The following is a 21208-nucleotide window of genomic DNA, read 5'->3' as shown; positions in this document are numbered from 1 at the left end:
GACTTATAGTTTATATATACAAACATTTTAACTTTCAAACGAATGTCAATGTTTTTCACACTATAAAGGGAAAGCAAAGGATTAGAAGTCGTGTTGAAAGTGGTGAAGGTGTTCAGAAATTCAGCCAGGCCCATTTGGAGTTATTCAAATATTCTCAGTGCAGCGTACAAAGAAACACCACAGACACACACACACACGTCTGGCCATTTACCAGCGGATCTACAGGACTTCATTTTGACTGACGCTCTATAATCTGCTCCTGAAACAGCATTCATGATGAAACATGTGCAATGTGAATGCGTCTTTCTTCTCTCTACACCGGCACAGGTGAGTTCACATCGTTCAATGACATCACATCAGCTTTTCAGTCTCACTGCTTGGATCTTGTGTCTTTTCATTGGGTAACTGACAGTTTATCGTGTTTGCGATCTGTCAAGATATCTGTTGTTTTACCCAAGCTGAGATACGCTTATTATTGATGTAAATGCAACTAGAGAGAACTAATGAGTAGGCACAAGCATTATAGCTCAGTAACTGTAATGGTTGGAGTCAATGGGATACGTGTGATTTAGCAATTTGTTCGTACATATCCAATATGATCATATTTGTGCTGTAGCTGTTGAGTAAACATGAAAACACAATAAAGCTAGGCAAATATTACTTTATAAATCAACTTTTACCGTTTTACTTCAATGGAGGCTCAGAGATGACGTGTTTTGTAGGCTAACCTGGAAGTTAGCACTGCAGTGGTTCACTCAACTGAAAGCCATTTACTTTTGGATGATCGCAAAACATAAGGTTTATGATGTGTACATGTTTTGTCTATCAAGATAATCGTTACAAATTAACAGCTGAAATACAATCGTCAGAAGTAAAAAGCTAACACGATGCTATAAACAGACTACACTTAAGGTCGCTCGATATCAACATCACCACCACCAACCTTCCAAAAAAACTATATTTAAAATGAGTTCCCTGGTAAGTAATTACTCCGTCAATGAATCCCCATCTACGTTTAAAGAGATCTGTGCCCATGTTGCATTACTTGTGAGCTTTATGTGCGCGATGATGTCCCCGCCAAAGGAAGTAATCGCTTTTAGCAACTTGTCAGCAACCGCTGTTTTTAAGACACAATAAGGCTTTAAAAATCACAAGCGGGTTATAACTGGTGTGTTTTATGTCATAGAATAAAACATGAAAATATTTAGAGGTTTGTCTACCACAGACCAAAAACCCATTAAAAAAACCCATTTTTGGCTTTGGAGCGTTGGAACCGGAAGTCCTAAAATGCCAACTCGCTTCTGGGGTTTGCATACAAAAATATGTCATCTCTGCGGCTCCCTATTTTTCCATGACTCATTTTATGTTTAAATTTAGTCCATTTTGACCACTTACCCCACATATTGTCAAAAATGATGGTCCACACATTTTGAATGAACTGAACCTTTTTCTGAATAAAGGTGGAAGTGTTCACTGAATATAAGACGACCTAAAGATCCAGAGCTTTAAGGGCTTAAAGGAGGGAGGAAGAGTAAAAGATGTCAGGCTGTGTCACCAAGAGAGTCAGAAACATCATGCTTTGCGTCAGCGCGGTTGTCTCCCTGTTTATATTCTCTCGACCGACCACGCATCGGCTGATGTTCGGAGAGTGTGCATGCGGTCATTGCGTCATGGACCTCAGACATGACCCCTGGTTTAAACAGCGCTTCAACCCCCATGCCCAACTATTATTGACCAAGAAAAACGGTGTACTCAGCAAAGCCCTCTATCTGTGGTGGCAGGTACGTGTGGAATAGACTCTGTCTGTCTGCAAAAACACCTGTTCATTCACAGCACCTTTTTACAACGTCTGTTTGGTGCCGCTGGGTGTAGAAATCTATACGACATCCGAATGGTAGCCAATGAGTTTAATGTGGAGTCCATTAGGTAAACACTTAACCTGTTCTTCACGAGTTCTTCCAAAATATTTCAACAGAAACTCCAATATAAGAGTAAAGTAAACTACACAATGGTGGCAGAGATGTTATTTGCCATTTTCCCAAATGAAGAAGATAATTCGGATGCTGGACCGGGACGCTGCAGGACTTGTGCTGTGGTGGGGAATTCTGGGAACCTGAAAAAGTCGCACTACGGTCCTCTCATCGACGCCCATGATCTTGTCATTAGGTGAGTCTTCGTACCTTTAAAGAGTCGTTGTATACCATAAAGATGACGATTTTTTTCATTAAGATCACAACTATAATGATTCGGAGGACCAATATAGTTGGGATCACCTTTTTTCAGCTGATGAATTATTAAACAAACGATCAAAATCTATTCACATTGAAAATGTGAAACTGCGGAGCGACAGAGTTTAGATAAACATAATATTATGATCCGATGGTGTGGACGCTCGTAAAGATATCATTGTAGTTATCAGTCTTGTTTTAAATCGCTCGGATTATTGTTTTTACATTTACATAAAAACTAGTCACAAATGGCAAGAAAAGAGTTTATGTTGGTGAAGCAGTAGTCAGTGGTATGAGTTGTTTTTATATGGTCTATATGTTTCACTGTAAAGCATACAGTACGTCAGCTGACAGTTTGAACTTTGCATAGGTTTTGGATAGTAAATGATGTATGGTGGGGTTCTGAAGTCAGAAAATCTGGTAGTCAGCAAACAGAAAGAAACATTATGACTTCAAACACATGAGCTTAGTTGACCACATTATTCCAAACCTTACTTCAGGGTGTCATATTGATGAATGTTTTGCATCATACCAACTTATTTTCTCCATACAATAAAAGTAAATAGAAACTTGTGTGAAAACATTATGTATTTATATTGAATACTGTATTTCCTTTTAATTAGGTTTATTTAAACCTCTTCAAATATCACTGGAGGAATATGCACACCTTCCTTACAATTTCCAACAGTTAAGAATGTTAATAGTGAACTGCAGAGCGATTGCATGTCATTACTCTTGTCCGCAATATTTCATGTGCTGAGTGAAAGATAGTTGTAGCCTAATGGTTAAAGAGCTAGACTAAAAACTCAAAGGTTGCAAGTTTGATTCCCAGGCTGGCAGATTTATTACAGCAAACTGTTCACATATTTAAATTCATATTCTTATAACTTTAAAGCCATTTCCATAAAAAATACATAAAAAATTAGACTTAAGGTTTTTCATACTGACCCTCAGCCTTCTCTTACAGTTTAGTATTGAAATAATTTTCTCCAAATTACAATGAGCCTTTCAGGATAGACTGTTTCCAACTCTATGAACATTTGGAAAGCTACGGCCTTTAGCTAACAAAGTCAAACCAAAAAGTGAAAATGGATATTTTTGAAATACATTCATTTAAAAAGGATATATATTACATGACATATTGGACATGTAACTGTGGGCCTATTCTACATTAGGACTACATGACTACATCAGCAACCATTCAAAATAAAACTGATTTATTAAAAAGGCAGTTTTCATAAAACCAAATAAAAGTATATATTTTAACGTAAAAATTAGAGGTTTAATATACAGCCTACACCTGTAAAATACACTGGTAGAAAACTATACGCATGTTAAATTAATTGTTACAAACATATCAACAAATCTAACAAAGATAGCCATGATGAATGTATATTTTAAATGTCTTGGTATAAAAATTCTTATAAATAGTAGACTCCCTCTACTATTCCTCACTGAGGAAACAAGCTACGGAGACCACTTCCTACCACAGGGTGGAGTTTAGGGGATACCCTCACACGGTCTTGCTGATAGGGGAGAACTCATGGGAGAATGTGCGGACTGCAGTGGGAACAGAACACAGACGAGGCAGATTCAGGTCGTGCTGTCCCAGAACTTACCAGCAACTGGTTTGTGATGAGTGGCAATGGCGGCTACATACACTTTCAGTGTGGAAGGGAAGAGATTACGATTGAGCAGCTCCGCGGGTCCCTCGTCAGGGGAATTGGCTAGGGGGGAGTTGTGGTCAACAGCATTAGCTCAGAGAACATCACCGGTGCAACTAGTAGCACTTGATGCTCCTCTTCCCCTACCTGTGCAATGAGGCTCACTGGGGGGAAGGCGTACTTTCGCTTGCCACACGGCCAGCTTTGCGCTAGGGGATCCGTGCCGAGGGGGGCCTTAGACAGGGAGAACAAAGTGGACACTGGGTGTTTCGAGGGAGGCGAACAGGTCTACCTGTGCCCGTCTGACCTGCACCCAAATGAACTGGACTGAGTGGGGGTGGAGTCGGCACTCTTCACGAGGCGTTGACTGTCGAGACAGCGTGTCAGGCAAGTGGTGTTAACTTTCGTGAGCGAATGCCACCCTGGTGGTTGATATACGCCACGGCAGCAAATGCTAATCCTGCATGAGAGGTTGCAGCCTCTTCAGTGCAAGAAGCACAGCCAACAACTCCAGGTAGTTGTTATGACAACGCAGGACAGTTCATGCCCATTGCACACAGCACCCCAACCCTGCATGGAGGTGTCTGTTGTTACCACGACGCGCCTTGAGACCTGCCCAAGAGGGAACCCGGTCCGTTAAAAATTAATTGAAGACCAAGGGATTAGGGTGTGTAGGCAGAGAAGCGTTATGACGATACGCCTGCTGCCGGTGTGCCATGCTCTCCAGGGAACTCGATTCAGTGTCTCAGGGTCTCATGTGCATCAACCCAAGGACGCCATGTGCCCCAGGAGCCTGTGAAATAGTTTCAGGGGGACCGCTGGCTGCTGCCTGAAAAGGTTTAAGCAGTTCAGCACTGACTGTAGATGCCCCACTGAATTGATGTTCAATACTCGTAAACTGATGTTTCCAAAAAGTTTAATACGTTGACATTCTTAAAAACACTGTAAGAGCTAAGGAAACATAGCAAACAAAAAACATCCATAAACACAATATCGACAGCCAGACAATATTGTGACCAACATAAAACGATAAGACACTTAACCTCAGTTGCATTTAAGATAATATAAAAACACACGATTTACCTTAAAACTTTTTCAGTGAGAAAATATAACACCGGCTCCGCCGACCACGCCCCCTACAACAGAGCTCTCTCACACTCCGCACCGATCACGCTCTCCGGAATTCTAATTACACCCGCACCTGCTGCTCGTCATCTCATTGTTTTGGACTCTATTTAGTTTGGGGATTTTACTTCAGTCTTTGTTCGGTGTTGATGTCGTTATGTTTTACACGACTTATCCATTGTGGAATTTACCCGTTGTGGAATTTACCTGTGTTTTGAAAGCAAGATAGCCGTGTTTTTGAAGGAATTTATCCGTTGGTTGTTGTTTTGGAGTTTACCCGTTTACTTTGGTACCTGTTATTAATTTTGTTACCTCCTTTTTTGAAGTAACTTCCGTGGGTTTTTGTACGCTCTGGACATCTTTGTGTTCTTGGATAACTCCTTTAATAAAATCCCTAGTGTTACCTCCTATTCACCTGTGGTGTGTACATCGGTCCGAGTCTGGCGTGACAGTAACACAATAATAAAGAGGGAAGGAAATCCACACTGCAGTCTACATTCCTTGCAAACCATGCACAAACATTTCTAGTGACAACAGAAGAAGCGTTTTATACAGGCCATTGTTAGTGTAGCTCTCACAAATAAATGTCCCTAAACTTAAGCAAAACATCAAAGGAATCAACAAGTAAAAAACAGAGTCATTTACTGTTTGCGTTCGGAATTGATCCGGGCCATCAGGGAGACAGAGTCCAGTTCCATACAGAGAAAAAAGATGCCGGAGCACCAGGTCCCTGTGTGTACACAACAGATCCAAGATTGGAGTGTGCCAAGATAAGCCAGTCGTCGAGATCGCTGAGTACGCGCATGCCCTTCTCCCTGAGAGGGACAGACCGAATGGGATGACCCTGTACTGATATGCTCGTCCCTCGAAAGCGAACAGCTGGAACGGTTAATGACGAGGGAGAATCAAGACATGAAAGTACATGTCCTTCAGATCGATTGCCATGAACCAGTCCTGACATCGGATAGACGCCCTGAACGGCAGGTTGTGTTGGTACTTGTTTGAGAAACAATCATCTTCGAAATGACGGTCACAAATAAAAAATTAGCCGCAACTCCGTTGCTGTCCGGGAAGAAATACATTTACACACTGGTTCATTCATGGGCGTGCTCTTCCAGGAGAATGGCCGATAAAACCTTAGGATTCTTGTTTCGAAACATGGATCCAGACTTATAAAAAACCTTCCAAAACAGGTTGTAGTGCTGGCGGACAGTATCGAGCACTGAAACATTACGACATGCGTCCAAATAGTTTTTTAACAAGTTGACCATGTTAAGCTTCAGCACCCAGCACATTTAAAAGTATAACGAAGGCACAATGGATATGTAATAGCATGCTCCTTTAAAATTTTATATCAAATTAATATAATAACAGATGTATAACAACAGACAAGTACATTATTTATTATCGTGGTCTATAATTTATCTAATTGATTTATTTACATCTTTATTTATAATGTTCAATAAAGTGATATAATATTACATCATGACAGAGAATCAGTGGTATTACGGTGGGTCAGTGTTAACTGACCTCAAGTTAAGCAACAACTAAGGCTTAGCCTGACAGTTAGCCTGCCCCAGACCAGGCAAGTTTCCCGGCATAAGTTGCCATAGTATCTGAGTTTGACCTATTCTAAGTTTGCTTTATTAAACTGAATCGATTTACCAAAATTAGCCTGGCTTATTTTGTAATCTTGGTTTATGGAACACCCCTCATATACACTCTGTGTTGATTTAACACAAGTAAAATTGTGGAATTACTGTACACGACAAAATGGCCAAAGTACCAGACCAGTACTCAATATCGGCCGATACTGAATCTCAGGTATCTGCATTGGAAGCATAAATGGTGGATAGGATCATCCCTAATTGATCTACAGTTTGTACTGATATTGTTATGAATCTGGTTCTTGGACTTCCATCTGCTAGCCACCGGAGATCGCTCTTCCATTACTTTGATTTAACACCACACAGATTGCTACACATCACCCTGGACTGCATTTCCCATCATCCATTGCACAGTACACACAGCTGTCTCTAGTCACACGCTCAAAAGCTATAACACCCACTCAGATCTTGCTTAAGTGGACAAGTATTGTTCTGCATATATCACTCTCCTAGCGTTTAGTCAATCCCGCTGGATTTTGTTTGCCGACAGTGGCATACGCAAAATTACATATCAGTTTTCTGATGCTTGACCCTGCCTGTTAATAAAGCTTGTTCTCTATACTCCAAAATAGCTTTTGTTTTTTATTTACAATTTTTATTTAAGATGGCTATCATTTTTCATGAAGAGGAACGTTTCGTTCAAATTGCACCTTCTGCGTAGTCTTTTTCTGCATTTATAAATAATAAAACATGTGTTTCCTTGAAAACAGCCATCTTTGTCATTTAAAGAGATCTATAATATAATAGTCAGCATTTCTTTCATTTCTCCTGTCTGTTCACCGTTTCTTGTGCATCCATAATGTAATTTGCAGGTGGCAATCGTAAATATAAAACATGTTTATATTATTTTACACGCTGTATAGAGTAAAATCAGTCATATATAAATGCACAATGTTCGCTTTGGTTTTTTTTGGGACTTCTTGTTTTAGATGTAATGTTTGCAAAGGTTAAATAATGTATACAATTATAAAATAATGTGGACACAGCCACATCTCAGTGGTAAGAGCATTGCATTAACAACGCAAGGTTGTAGGTTGGATCTAGGGGATTGCACATACCTATGTATAAATGTATAGGATAATACAATGTAAGTCACTTTGGATAAAAGCGTCTGCCAAATCCCTAAATGTAATGTAAACTCACATGTTGGCAAATGTAATCTTATACATGTTGTATTTATATATGATGTTCGTGTGAACTCTGCTGGTCAAGGTGACTCAAAGAACCAGAATTATGTTGTATTATAGTTTTGAGCAGCAGTAGCGAATGTCTAGCTCATTTTCATGGGCTAAGCGGGCAAACGTGGGGGGTTTTGTTGGCGAACGGATGCAGTTCTGAAAATCCTGCCACTCCCACCGGCACGGCTCCCAAGTCTTTTTGTGAGTGGCACCCATGCTGGCTTTAACCTATCCACTATCCACAAAACACAAAGAACAGTTTTAATAATCAAATTCTCAGAGTGTTATGACCTAACAAAAAGAAGACAAATATAGAGATTTACATATAGAATACAGGGTCGGTTGATTTGCAAGTTAAAATACACGATATGTGCAAAATGTCATAGTAAACTATGCCTTACATGAGTTTCATTAATATTAGTCATTACCAAAAACATGTACTGCATATTTAAAATATACATAAACTTCAGGCAGGTTAGTGAGCTTGAACGTTTGCCCAGAGACAAAATATTTCCACGATGAGAGACAGCAGCAGGGCAGCAACTCCACAGCTTGCCAAGTCTGGTCTAACATTAGAATGTCATGACTAGCCAATCAAAATCAAGCATTCAAAAGCGCTGTGTATCAAGTCTCTAATTTGCTCATATGAGATTTTTTGCAATTGACATTCAGTTTTCCCATAGCGGAGCACACCTTACTTTTAAATGCTTTACACAAACAAAACAGGCTACCAATAATGACTAAAACAACAACCAGAAAGCCACTGCCTTTGTTATATCGCATTTAATTTGGGGGAAATACAATTCTTCAGATTATGAGAAGTATTTTTTATCTTTTGTGATGATCACTGACAGTTTTCTCAACCTTGTCAATTAATTTAAAACCAACAAAAACATCCATACTCTCATCTGGAAACCGGTGTACTTACATGAATAATGCTTATTGCCTAGAGATTCATGAAGACATATGTTTGTCAGCCTGTAGTCTGTGTTTGTTTAGGATTAATAAAGGTCCGACAGTGGGATACGAGCGGGACGTGGGCTCAAAAACCACTCACCGTATCATCTACCCTGAGAGCGCTATGGACATGGACAACTCCACTCACATGGTGCTCATTCCATTCAAAACTGTGGACCTGCAGTGGCTCATCAGCGTCTTCACCACCAAACACATAGAGCGGTGAGAAACACACACACACACGTTCACTCATGTTTGCATCGTCAGGAAAAAGTCAACATTGTATAGTACTTTTTACTATTTGAATTGTATCAGAGCAGCTGTAAAAGTACACATGCGCACACACTTCTATGTCTTCTACTGCGTCTGTCTTCACACAATATATCCACGATGACTGTTTTAACACATTGTTCCTCTTTAGAACCTATATTCCAGTAAAACCCACAATAAAGGCAAACAGGGATAAGGTGAGCACTAGTTTAGTGTCTCTAAAAATCAGATATTCAATCTTTCTGAGTTATTTCAATCACTTGATTTGTTTCTGTTATGACAGGTGATGATTCTCCATCCCGCTTTTCTCAAGTATATTCAAGAGCGTTGGCTGCTGAAGCATGGCCGATATCCATCCACGGGCTTCATTACGCTCGTATTCGCTCTTCACATCTGTGATCAGGTAAAACTCACACACAGACAGTTTATAAAGTGTTTCTGTGATGACGGGAAACACTCACAAACTTATTCTTTACACGTTCAAAACATGCATACATACTGCACATTGTGATGTTAAACCATAACCTGAGCCCATTCATGTTGAGTAGGAATAGACTTTAGAAATGTTCAACTTTAGAAATGTTACGTTTTGGTTAGACATTGGGGTCATAATACATTCATTGAATTCATCAGGGGTGTGTGTTCTGAAGCCCTCTTTAATGCGGCAGTGTTCGTGAGTTATATCTCAAGCTGTAGGTCTACTTTGTCACGCTGTCAAACCAGTAAAGATGGTTGTGATGGTGAGTTTAAACAAACTTTGGCAGGGATACAGCTGGGGGGGATTAAGGTGGTCAGGGGCCCCTAGGCTGCTCTTTGGGCGAGGCCCCCTTAGGTGGCTTTCAGGTGCCTTTCACGCTTGCAGTTTAGTTCGGAATGGAGCACGGTTTGCATGAAATATCTCTAATGTTAAAGCTGTCACACAAACTCAGGTGCTGACCAGCATGTGCTTTAGCGGATTACAATGTATTTACTTCAATAAAACACATGTAAGAGATGATAGCGTTGGTAATTTACCTTGGATTTGAACAGTTGTTTTGACCTTTGTGAGTGGAATCAGAGCCGCAAATGAATGGTAATAATAACATGTTTCCAGATTTAAAAATAGTCTGTTTACATGCAGCAGAAAGCTCTGTAAGCGAACATATCGTGAGACCAAAGCTGTGTCTGAATTCGCTCTCTTCTCCTATACAGGGCACTAAATTCTGAGTGAACAACTCATTCCCTACATTCGTTCACTACTTTTTAGGATACACTCAGCTCATGAGTCGGTAAATATCTAGATGTTGGGTTCATGGTACGATACACATCACAGTATTTTGAACAAAATAAAAAATGATTGTTTATAATTGTATACTTTTCTTTTCAAAATATGAACAATTTCAGTAACTTTTTTGCACAATGAACTCAATAAAGATTTTTTACATTTTAAGGCTTAACTAAACCTTCTGTACTACAGGTTTGTCACTGAAAAAATTTGCAATTCAACATGAAATTCAAATTCAAATTTTGACAGTAAACTTTGATTTAGTTTTAGCCATAGTCTTTTGACTAACTTGCAATTTAGTTTTAGTCATATTTTAGTCATCACCATTATTTTAGTTTTAGTCTGCAAAATTTACATTATATTTAGTCTAAAATCTAACTGGTTTAACTAATTTAATTGGTGTAATTAAATGTCCCATACAACAATTTAACTGTTTTTAACATTTACTTGACCTTAGAATTATAAGCAAAACACACACAAACATAAATATATATACATATATATATATATATATATATATATATATATATATTATATAACATATAATATATAAGGTTATACATGTAAAAACAAAAAAAAGGTGAGACACACAGATTCGGACACACACACAGACACGCACATCCACAGCGGCCATCACCGAGAACCACACACCTAAGATAAGGAGAGAGAAACACAGGTCAAATATTAAACAGACTATAAATTCCTATATGCAGTGTTAAATAAATAAAATGTAAAAAATTCTAGCAGCCCCCAGGCCAGGCAAACAGTGTAAAACAGTATGCAAACGGTGGCGAGGAACACAAAACTCCATTGGAGGAGAAAAAAAAACAGTTCCCCTCTGGCAAAAGCTGCAGCCTCTGCACAAGCTCGACAGGCAAAATAAAAAATAATTAATTTAACATTATCATTAATAATCTAATAGCAGTTTAAATTCTGTAGTGAAGATGTGTCAATTCACCACGTCCTGCTTTATCCAGCTCTATAATCTCAGCTCTTGTCAGGTCTGTGCATGAACTGCATTCTGCCCGCTCTGGTAACCTTGGAACAATGAGACAAGACTGGCTGAGAGTAGAGTACTGTTCTGCACTCTTTGATGCAACAAATACATCCGTTTTTATTGGAAGTGTATAACATAGATTACATTTATTTTTAAGATGGAAAAACGCAACTTTACGGGTGTTAGTACTATCGGATAAAACGAAAAAAAAGATTTTTTACTGACGACAAGGGTTTTATGGAACATCCGCCAACAGTATTCCTGGTTGTTACATATGGCTGTTTTTGGTCCAATAAGTAACACTTTGTCGCTAACACGCCAAGCTCCACCCACTCCCAAGCATCACGAGCAACCTCTTCCGATTACTGATCACACTCACCTGCAACTCACCAGCACCTCATCACTGCCTGCATTTAAGCACCACGCATTCACACAGTCACTGTACAGTGTAGTTAACACTACACTTAATGCAAGGACTCTACCAAGCGACAAACCTGCTTCCACGACTCAAGTGTGTCTCCATTTCCAGTCTCCATTTCCAGTCTCCATTTCCAGTCTCCATCATCTTCCCTGGCTCCAGAATTCCAGTGTCCTAATCCTCCTCCCTGAGGTCCTAAATTTATTGTAAAAAAACCTGAGTCTTATTTTAACTCCTCTTCTCCGTGTCTCTGTATTGTAACACACTTCTGTATTTAATTGAATTTTTCAAGGGAACAACAGTAGGAAGTACACATGAACATGGTTGTAGAGGTATAGTTAGATATTAGAAGAAATATATTTATATATTTTTTTATTTAAAAAAAGAATGAGTAAAAAATTAAAAACAAACAAACAAATTAAGTAGAAGAAAATAACTGACTCAACAGCATCGTAGACTATCACAAAGGTCTAGTGTCAACTTATTGTTACAGTATTATTTAAGGATACATATTGTGCTTGCAATCAATACCAAGACATACCAAAGGTCTAGCCCACAATTTACAAAAAGATTCAGATTTACCTTTTAACATGTAGATGATTAAATCGATGAGTGGGTCCTTTGATGTGTTGTATTACTCCAAAAGATTGTAGTAGTTCTGTAAACACCACAGCTAATGCATTGTTAGCGCTATCTACGTGGATATTAAAATCTCAGACAATTAGTATTTTATCAACGTTTACCTATAGGTCCGATATGAAGTCAGCAAACTCTTTCAGAAAATCAGTATAGGGACCAAGGGGTCTATACACCGTAGCCAATGTAAAAGAAAGCAATGTTTTTTTACTTTTATTAGGAATAATTATGTTTAACGCAAGCACTTCAAATTATTTAAATTTACGTTACAGTTAGAAAGTCTCTAAAGATTGTTGCGACACCACCACCTCGACCGACCGGATGTGGCTCATGCATATAACAGTAGCTTGGTGGGGAACACGCATTTAGAACAAAATAATAATTTGGTTTAAGCAAGATTTCAGTTGACAAAGTAAATAAAAGCTGTTGTCCGTGATCATTTCATTTACAATAACTGCCTTTGAATTTAGTGATCTAATATTAAATATAGGCCGAAATTTATGAACTGGTTTTGTTTGTTTATTACATTGTCTTCAGGTTTAATCACGATCAGATTTTTTCTCTGACTTTTGTCAAAATTATTATTTTGTAGTATTATTCGGGGGACAGATATGGACTCTATATATTTGGGGGAGGAACACATACTGTCACGGGTGTGTTGGGGTGGAAGAACCCAATTGCAGGCAGCGACGATGAGGTTAAACAAAGACTTTAATAAAAGACAAATTACAAATAATACACCCACGATGGGGGGAAAACTGAACTGAGGCACGATACAAAAACAGAAAACAAAGACTTTCCACGAGGGGGCATAAGACAAATACTTACAGCTATAATAAATAAGACTTACTAAAAAATTATCAAAACAAGGCGCAAGGTAATATCCAGGAGCACGACATGGAAACAGGTACAAGCCAGGAAACATGTAAAACGAACGAGCACAAGAGGGCATTATATAGGGAGACTTACAAAGGAGATAACAATGGGCAGGTGTGGGTAATGAGACACAGGAGGAAAGCTATACTAGGAACGAGAGGTGCGGGGCAAAATGACGAGACTGGAGAGAACGCATATTATGTCCTGATTGACAATAATATGTTTCTTTCCACATAAAACACGTCGGTCATGACAACATACTATGGTTAAAGTTTTGACTTACCGGTGGGAGACCAAACGGTGCGTAGCGCCTTCGAGATGTTGTCAGACAGGAGATCCACTCCGATGCTGCTGGGGTGCAGGCCCTCGGGGCGGAAGAGCCTAGATCGCTCGAGGAACATATTAATTTTATTAACAAAGAGCAGCTTCTGTTCAATACACCATGACATCGACCATTGATTAAGCAAAAATATATAAGACATATAAGAATGGAGCCGCGAGGTGCTTGTTACAGAAATATAGTTTAACAAATGGAAACATTTCGTTTATAGTATAATTATTGACAAAGTCTGCCCTGTTATTCATAGAAAAATGTATATGTTTATAAGATATATTTGAGAATTACACGTTAGAATATTACTAAGAACGGCCTATAATGTATCTTAATAAGGTTCTTAAATTTTCTCTTAAGAACTGTTTTGTCAATCGGGCATGTTTGTCTGTGAATTATAGAAGAATCTGATTGAACTGAATGAACAGGTTGAGGTGAAGAAGTGTGTGCTTGCATATGTCAGTGAGTTAAAGTATGCAGGGAAATGTCTTGATATTGTTGTTGCTTGTCAAGAAAAGCATTGTTGTGGTGTAAATCATGTATGATGGAGGATGTGTACAAGTGTTGATATTGTCCTTCAGGATGTAATCATAGTTTGTAACTTGTAAATGTAATCCTGTATAAGATAGAGGTGTTTCCTACACATAGTACCCTGTAGTAGAGGTCTTCACGGAAGACCTGGGACCCGAGGACCCTAAAACAGGACCGGTACAGGTATGGGTCTATATTTTAACTGGTTAGTCGAGTCCAAAGTCTATTTCTTCGGGTGTTGTAAATGTTGTAAATGTTCAGGTCTATTGAATATTTTTATAATACAGAATCGATTAAAATTCAGCACTGTTTAGTTTCAATTGGTAAAATTAGGTGAAACCCTACACCCGAACCGTCGGGGAAGGCAGGCAGCAAACGCACATGTGCATGTCATGTTTCTATGGCAACTGGAGCTTAAGCCAATGTGACTTTAACAATTGATGACTGGGTCTTTTATTTAGAAGGCGGGACTTATTCCACCATCGCGCGCATTGCAATTTATCCCATTCCATGTTTATATTGATACAAATGAAGCGTCTTGTTATATCTTGAATTGTTGTTCAGACTCGGCTCAAAAATGTTGTTTTGAGGGCACAGTGTGGGCAATACTAATGCACTTGAGTGGCAAAAGGTTGCAGATGCCGTAAATGCTGTAGCCTCTCAACCTCAAAAAAACCTAAAAAAAAGCGTCTAGCGCTCCATCCCCAGAGTGTGTCTGCAACGGGTGTGGGAAAAGCTGATGAAGACATTTTTTACTATGAAAACAACTTTCCCCAGTGGACAATTAATACATCTATATATTTCTCTATCTTTCTATCTAATGGCATCTATATCTGCTCCGCCAGACGGACACATTGACGAGAATATCAGTTTTGTACATTATTTCGTTCTGTTTACAGTATTATTTATGAGGATGAATTGCAGAACATATTTCACTTTTCTTTCTGCAAATATGAGTTAATTTGCATTTCTGTTGTAATTTTCGTTTGATTTTGTTTGTTTAACACTGCAGATCGATCAAACGGGTGTTCGTGTAGGCTGTTAACTGTAAGACTTGCTTTGTGAAGTCTTCATGTTATTTATGAGAGGTAGTATTGCCATTTCTTTTACACAACGGTCTGCAGTTTCACACACTTTCACATGTTTCTTCCATCTGCCGACGGTGTCGCCATTGCTCATTTCACCCGCGTTTGTGCGTACGCCTGGGTCAGACCTTGCGTGAAGGACCGCACATTTTCCCGTCAAGTTTGCTTTTTATAAATACCAATTATTGCGTAGAGAGCGGCGTACGCCTTCTTTTGTGCGTACGCAACGTTAATTAATGAGGCCCCAGATATTTTCCATTTGTGTGCCAATATTGTACATTCTTTCTGACATTTTGTCAAAAGCAATAGCAGTGACGTAAATGAAAATGATTGACTTGATTTCACCAGCAGCTGATTGGACAGATGTGACTGAAATGTTACATCTATCCAATCACCGTCTTATTTTGTTATATTTCTTATGGGCCAATGAGGGTCTGTGCGAGCTGAAGTAAATTTAATATAAATACAAATCTGGCCAATCAGAGGCCCCTGTGTGTGTTAATCTGTGGATACAGCGCATAGTTGAGCTAAATCAAACAGCCGTTTATTGTATGTGCACTATTTAATCTGTGGAAACTACCATGTCCAAGGCTGCAATTCTAAAATAAATGTATTGTATCTGCCACAGCTGCAAATATCACAGCTTTTACATCCGTGCAATGTGCTGAGGTGAGTTAATGTTTGTTGATATAATGCAACTGGTGGACTGCGGCCCTTTGGTGGGCCTTGGAGCACCATCTGGTGGGCCGTACTGGCAGTGGTAGTAAACCGCCAATTAATTTGTATTTATTTTTAAATTGACACATTTTGTAGCTTGGTGTTGGAGTGCCCCCACAGGTTTTGCCATGGTTGCGGATAGACATCTGTTCATACGCAAATATAATAATATAAATATTATTTATAATTAATATATATTTCCCAAACCACGCATTAACACTGCAGTGGTAAAAAACTGCCACCGTCACAGCCGTCGGCAGAATACATTAAGTTTGGTTTTATAAGGGCAGGTACTGAGACTAAGCCGAAGACACAGTGTGTTTTATGTGGAGAAATATTCTAGAACGAAGCCCTCAAACCATCAAAGCTACAAAGACATTTGAACACAAAACACCCAAGCTGGTCTGACCTGCCCTCTTATTGTTACAGGAATAAATGCCAAGACTTTTCTATGATTATACAACAGTTCTGATCTATATAGTTGACTTGACTAAGTCTGCTACTGTGGCATAAATGATTAACAGCAGAGTATATGTACTCTTTGAATATTCTGGGTTCATACTATCATATTTGGAAAGGTGGTCCTTAGAACAGACCTTGGTGGGCCAAAAGTTGCAAAAGGTTGAGAACCCCTGATATAATGGTTAGAAACCTTCTGATTTATGCCAGTATACAGTCTTCAGTAGAAATACTGTAATGTCTGATTGTGTCTACCGTTGGGTTTATGTGTGTTTTATATATACTGGATGTCTGATCTGATAAATACAGGCTTGTATGATTGGTTGCTTCAAGGAAACAGTGTTAGTCTGGCATTTAAAATAGCGTGACCTTACTTGCCATTTTTCCAGGGCAAATCCTGGCCTCCGGAGGTCGCACTTGTCGAATGCAGGTTTATTATTTTAGATTTTATTTCAGGAAAGCAACTTTCAAGGTAAGGATGAAACTACAGTGATTTCTTCTTAAGTGAATAACATGTTAATTGTGTACAGTATTGGGAATAAATAGTTACTAAGTGACGATCTACAGTAATTTCATTACTTTTCCCTTTAGAGAGCAAAGTAAGGGATTACTCTTATTTCTCTGTCATTTACAATTCACAATTACAGTTACTTCTGATGTAATCAAACTAAATACTGTGTAATATATTCAACAGTGGAAACAACCTAAAAATGACATGTTTAACTTTTAAATGTATTCTTTAATGTTATAACAGTAATCTAACTACAATATTGAATATGTCATTAGTAATTCATTACTTTTTCAGAGTAATTTACCCAACACTGATTGTTGAACAGGGTTAATGAATGACGTTCTTAAACAATTTAACAGCGTAACAGTAGTTAATAAGAATGTGGCACCTTTAAGAGTTGCCACAAGACACAGATATGACACATTTCCCATTTTTACAACTCTGTGCATTCATTGAGGAGTTTATTGAACATGTTGAAGAATGTGCTTATGAAAATACTAGATAAAATGGGCTTTATCTACGTTCATCCAGACACGAAAGAGAAGTTAATACTGATGCACTGTCTGACAGAGATTCACTGACACAGCCTTTAGCTGTTAGAATTATGATACTAAACAAAGATAAGACATGCCATCTGAGACTGGTAGTATAGTTCAAAAATACTACCTTTGAACATTCACCAGTCATCCATAACACAATACCGTTAATACCATTCGCAGTTTCTTTTAAATAGTTTAGACACTAAAGTGTTGTGTTTCTTTACAGCGCAATATTGTCATCCACTGGCCTGGCATGCATAATACAGCATTTTTATTCGTTTTCACAAGTCCCTTTAAATGCAGATCGTTTTGATAACACTCGTGTGTACGTGAAGTGTTATTTTATTGCATAAACATATTTTAAGGCCCACTCAGTGAAAACATTCGCTCATGGGGTAGTGACAAAAAAGGTTTGACAAGATAAGATATTTAAAAAGCTTTTAAAATCTTGTTTTAAACGCATGAATCAGATATTTTAGATGTACTTAGTGTATTTATGTTCATTTTAACAGAATTAAGACTGAAAGTGCCTGAAAATGTCAAATAGTGTAACTGGCAAAGAATGAGAAATACTATCTACCTAGATGGAGTGGGAACATATTTAAAAATAACCCTTTGTGTTCGGAAACAACACAAATTCTGCGACACCTTTATTGATAGCCTATATCTATCAGACAATGCCTATTTTATATGCCAAAAGAAACAACAGGCAGAAAAAAAATTATAAAAATAAATAAATAAATATCCTAATGAAGTAGGGATATAGCTATGTTTTTCAGAAAAAATTAATATGCCATCCCTCTTTGAACGAACATAAAGTCTGACCAGGCTAAATTGCCTGTATGGGGGGGTCAAACGGACTAGTCTATACCCCAATACTTTTCTGACCTTCTATTTCCTTTGTTTTTAATTCTCCTTTTTTTTTGTCACGTACCTCCTTCGCAGGTGTCACCATCTCTGATAATAACAAGCAGTCTGCATAGACTCGACTAGGCCAAATTACTGCCGGATGAAAGTTTTACTATTTCAAAGTGTGCTCGATTATTTATTTAATTTTTTTGGATGTAGGTGTAACAATATTTAACAATGTATACATATATTTTTTATTTGATTGGTTCAATCAAATTAAATTGCCCGCAACACACACAAATTGTATTAAAATATATTTTTTTGTCACGTCATCCGCCTGATCCGCGGAGTCCGCGGCTGTAACCTCCAACTGCGCATCTCTACCATGTAGACATCCCACGTATTATCTCCTTTGAGCAGATGTGGCCTCACTTGTGACTCGCCCAGGCCAGACAGTGTTGCTCCGCTTGAAGTTGTGACGCAGCTCAGCGTCTTGGTTACGGATGTAACCTCAGTTCCCCAATGTAGGGAAGGAGGCGTTGTGTCCATCATGAAATGTGCTGTCCCATTCTCCAAGTTCATTGGCCTTTTACAAGTACAATCAGAGATGATAGGTTCTCAAGTCAAACCCCACTCTGTGTGTCTCAACACGTCTCGTTCCCTCCATCAGGGAACAGAGGTTACATCCGTAACAAAGACGTATGTGCAAACGACAAAAATGTATTCACTTATCTTACACGTAAATTTAAGGCAGTCAGGTCACAGAATATTTTAAGAGGAATTAACTTTTTTTGTTGTTACAGTGTACATTTACATTTAGTCATTTAGCAGACACTTTTATCCAAAGCGACTTACAAAGAGTTCGGGGAGCGATATGTCATAAAAGAGTAATAGTACATTAGGTGCTAATACAAAGTTACCAGTGTGGGTGTCAGACTTGGCTCCAGATGTAACGTGATGACAATAGTGCCATGTTCTTTTGCAGGTGAGTGTATTTGGTTTTGGAGCTGATGAAACTGGAAACTGGCATCACTACTTTGAAGAAAATAAACACAATCATAATGCTGGCAATCATGGTGGAGCTTATGAGTACGGTCTCACACGTATCCTTCATGCAAAGAAAGGAATTCGGCTGTACAAAGGATGGTGATCCTTTCCATGATTTCTCTTTCTGGACAATGATTTTAAAGGTGTGACATGGATAGAATGGCTTAGGTCATGATGAAGAAAGACTGAGGAAATAAATAATGCATAGAAAGCACAATGTTCTTTGTGGATGTCTATTTTAGTGCAGAATTTAATTATATCTGAGGTATTGCATAGCGACTGGTTAATGTCACAAGCCCAGTCTGTGTTCCTCTGTCTTTTCTCCTTGTGCCTTGTCTTGTTAGTTCCCATGGCAACTAATTAGTCCCAGGTGTTTATTGTTACCCCTCTCTGTCCCATGTATATATACACGCCTGTGTTTGCCCTGTATCTTTGTCTGGTATTGTGTTGGCTGTTCTGATGTGTTTACCATGTTCTGGAGTTCATCAGCGCGTCTCTCGCAATCGTAACAGAATGACACCAAACATGGATCCAGCAGTCGCCCTGATCAGCCTCCAATAAGGTAACCCTACCCTCGAGGACCACACTGGAGACTTTTTGAATCTAACATATCTCACAAATTTTCTGTATTTTGCTCTTGGTTTAACCAATCACACAAAAATGAATCCGTGCTGGTTCTCCAGGGTCACTCAGGGACTTTATAGACTCACTCAGGGAATCAATAGACTTCCCTGTTGTATGTTGGGTCTCCTTTCAATGTTGGGGAGTCCGAGGAAGACATTCCCCCTGATAATATTTTGGTGGGCAGTGGGTCTCAAGCTCTGTTGGCCAAGGAGCCAGGCCTGTTGGGGCAGCCTGCATGCCCCACTTTAATGGAGGCCATCTCGGTCATCATAGCAACCGCTTCACTACAACAATCTGCTTGCAAGATCAGCTGTCAACAAACTCGCCAACAACAGTATAAGGGCTGCAAAGAACTTCACAGACTGTGGACTTCAACTACAAAACACCAAATAAAAAAGACATGAATACACGGTTACATACAGGTCACCTTACACATGTTGTTTGTTTTAATTATGTATTTTCTGCATGATTGCTGGCTTTGACCTGCTCATTAAGAACTAAACCCCTATTTCTGTGCGCATTTTTGGAATATCACATAAAAGAAATGCTAAGATGTGCATACTTTCAAAAAATGTGCATGCATATTTTTTTTTATCAGAGAAGCTATAACGAATAAAGTCCTCTATGAGCATTGTCAGTCGTGTCCCATTGCATGAACAAATGTCATTTAACTCTTATCTGACAGCATCTAGATTGTTGTCTTGTTCATTCTTGTGAAATGCTCTTTGCCGGAGCCAAAGAGCTCCAGTTTTACCTCCCAGAACATGAACGCATTGCTGAAAAGCAGATATCTGCCTACGAAAATAAGATAACATGACAGCATTTCGTTGTTTGATTTGTGCACAAGTCATATATTACATTTATAGTATTTATAAAAAGAGCTTCAGTGACTTATGTTGCACAAACTTAAACATTTGTGTTTAAGTAGCATTATTAGGATATTAAGTAAAGATCATGTTCCATAAAGATGTTTTGTACATTTTCAACCCAAAATATATAAACTTTATTTTTGTGAGTGGATGGCCTGCTACAGTGTTAAACCTACAGAAGGTTTAACAACTTCAAAGGCGATTTTCTCGCAGTATCTCCACCAGATATCAATAAAAAGCTTAACTATTCAGCTTTCAGTTGATGAAAAAATCTCAATTTCGAAAAATTTACCCATAAAACTGGTTTTGTTGTCCAGGGTCACATTTTATTTTGCAGCAATTTTCATAATTAAGTTATGATGTTTT

At 38.6% G+C, this 21208-nt stretch overlaps 1 protein-coding gene across 1 annotated transcript; it reads left to right on the top strand.

Moving 5' to 3' along the window:
• Positions 1 to 1538: 1538 nt before the first annotated feature.
• On the top strand, positions 1539 to 19452 carry LOC306910826 (CMP-N-acetylneuraminate-beta-galactosamide-alpha-2,3-sialyltransferase 1-like; the record flags this gene model as incomplete). The annotated part of the gene is made up of 6 exons (XM_079485677.1): positions 1539 to 1781; positions 1976 to 2166; positions 8862 to 9041; positions 9241 to 9286; positions 9373 to 9492; positions 19288 to 19452. The coding sequence occupies 6 exons, from the start codon at positions 1539 to 1541 to the stop codon at positions 19450 to 19452; spliced, it is 945 nt and encodes a 314-aa protein (XP_079341803.1).
• Positions 19453 to 21208: the final 1756 nt, after the last annotated feature.

This window comes from Barbatula barbatula (assembly GCF_947034865.1).
Source record: "Barbatula barbatula genome assembly, chromosome: 21".
NCBI lineage: Eukaryota > Metazoa > Chordata > Actinopteri > Cypriniformes > Nemacheilidae > Barbatula > Barbatula barbatula.
This window is presented reverse-complemented; position numbering and strand designations above follow the sequence as displayed.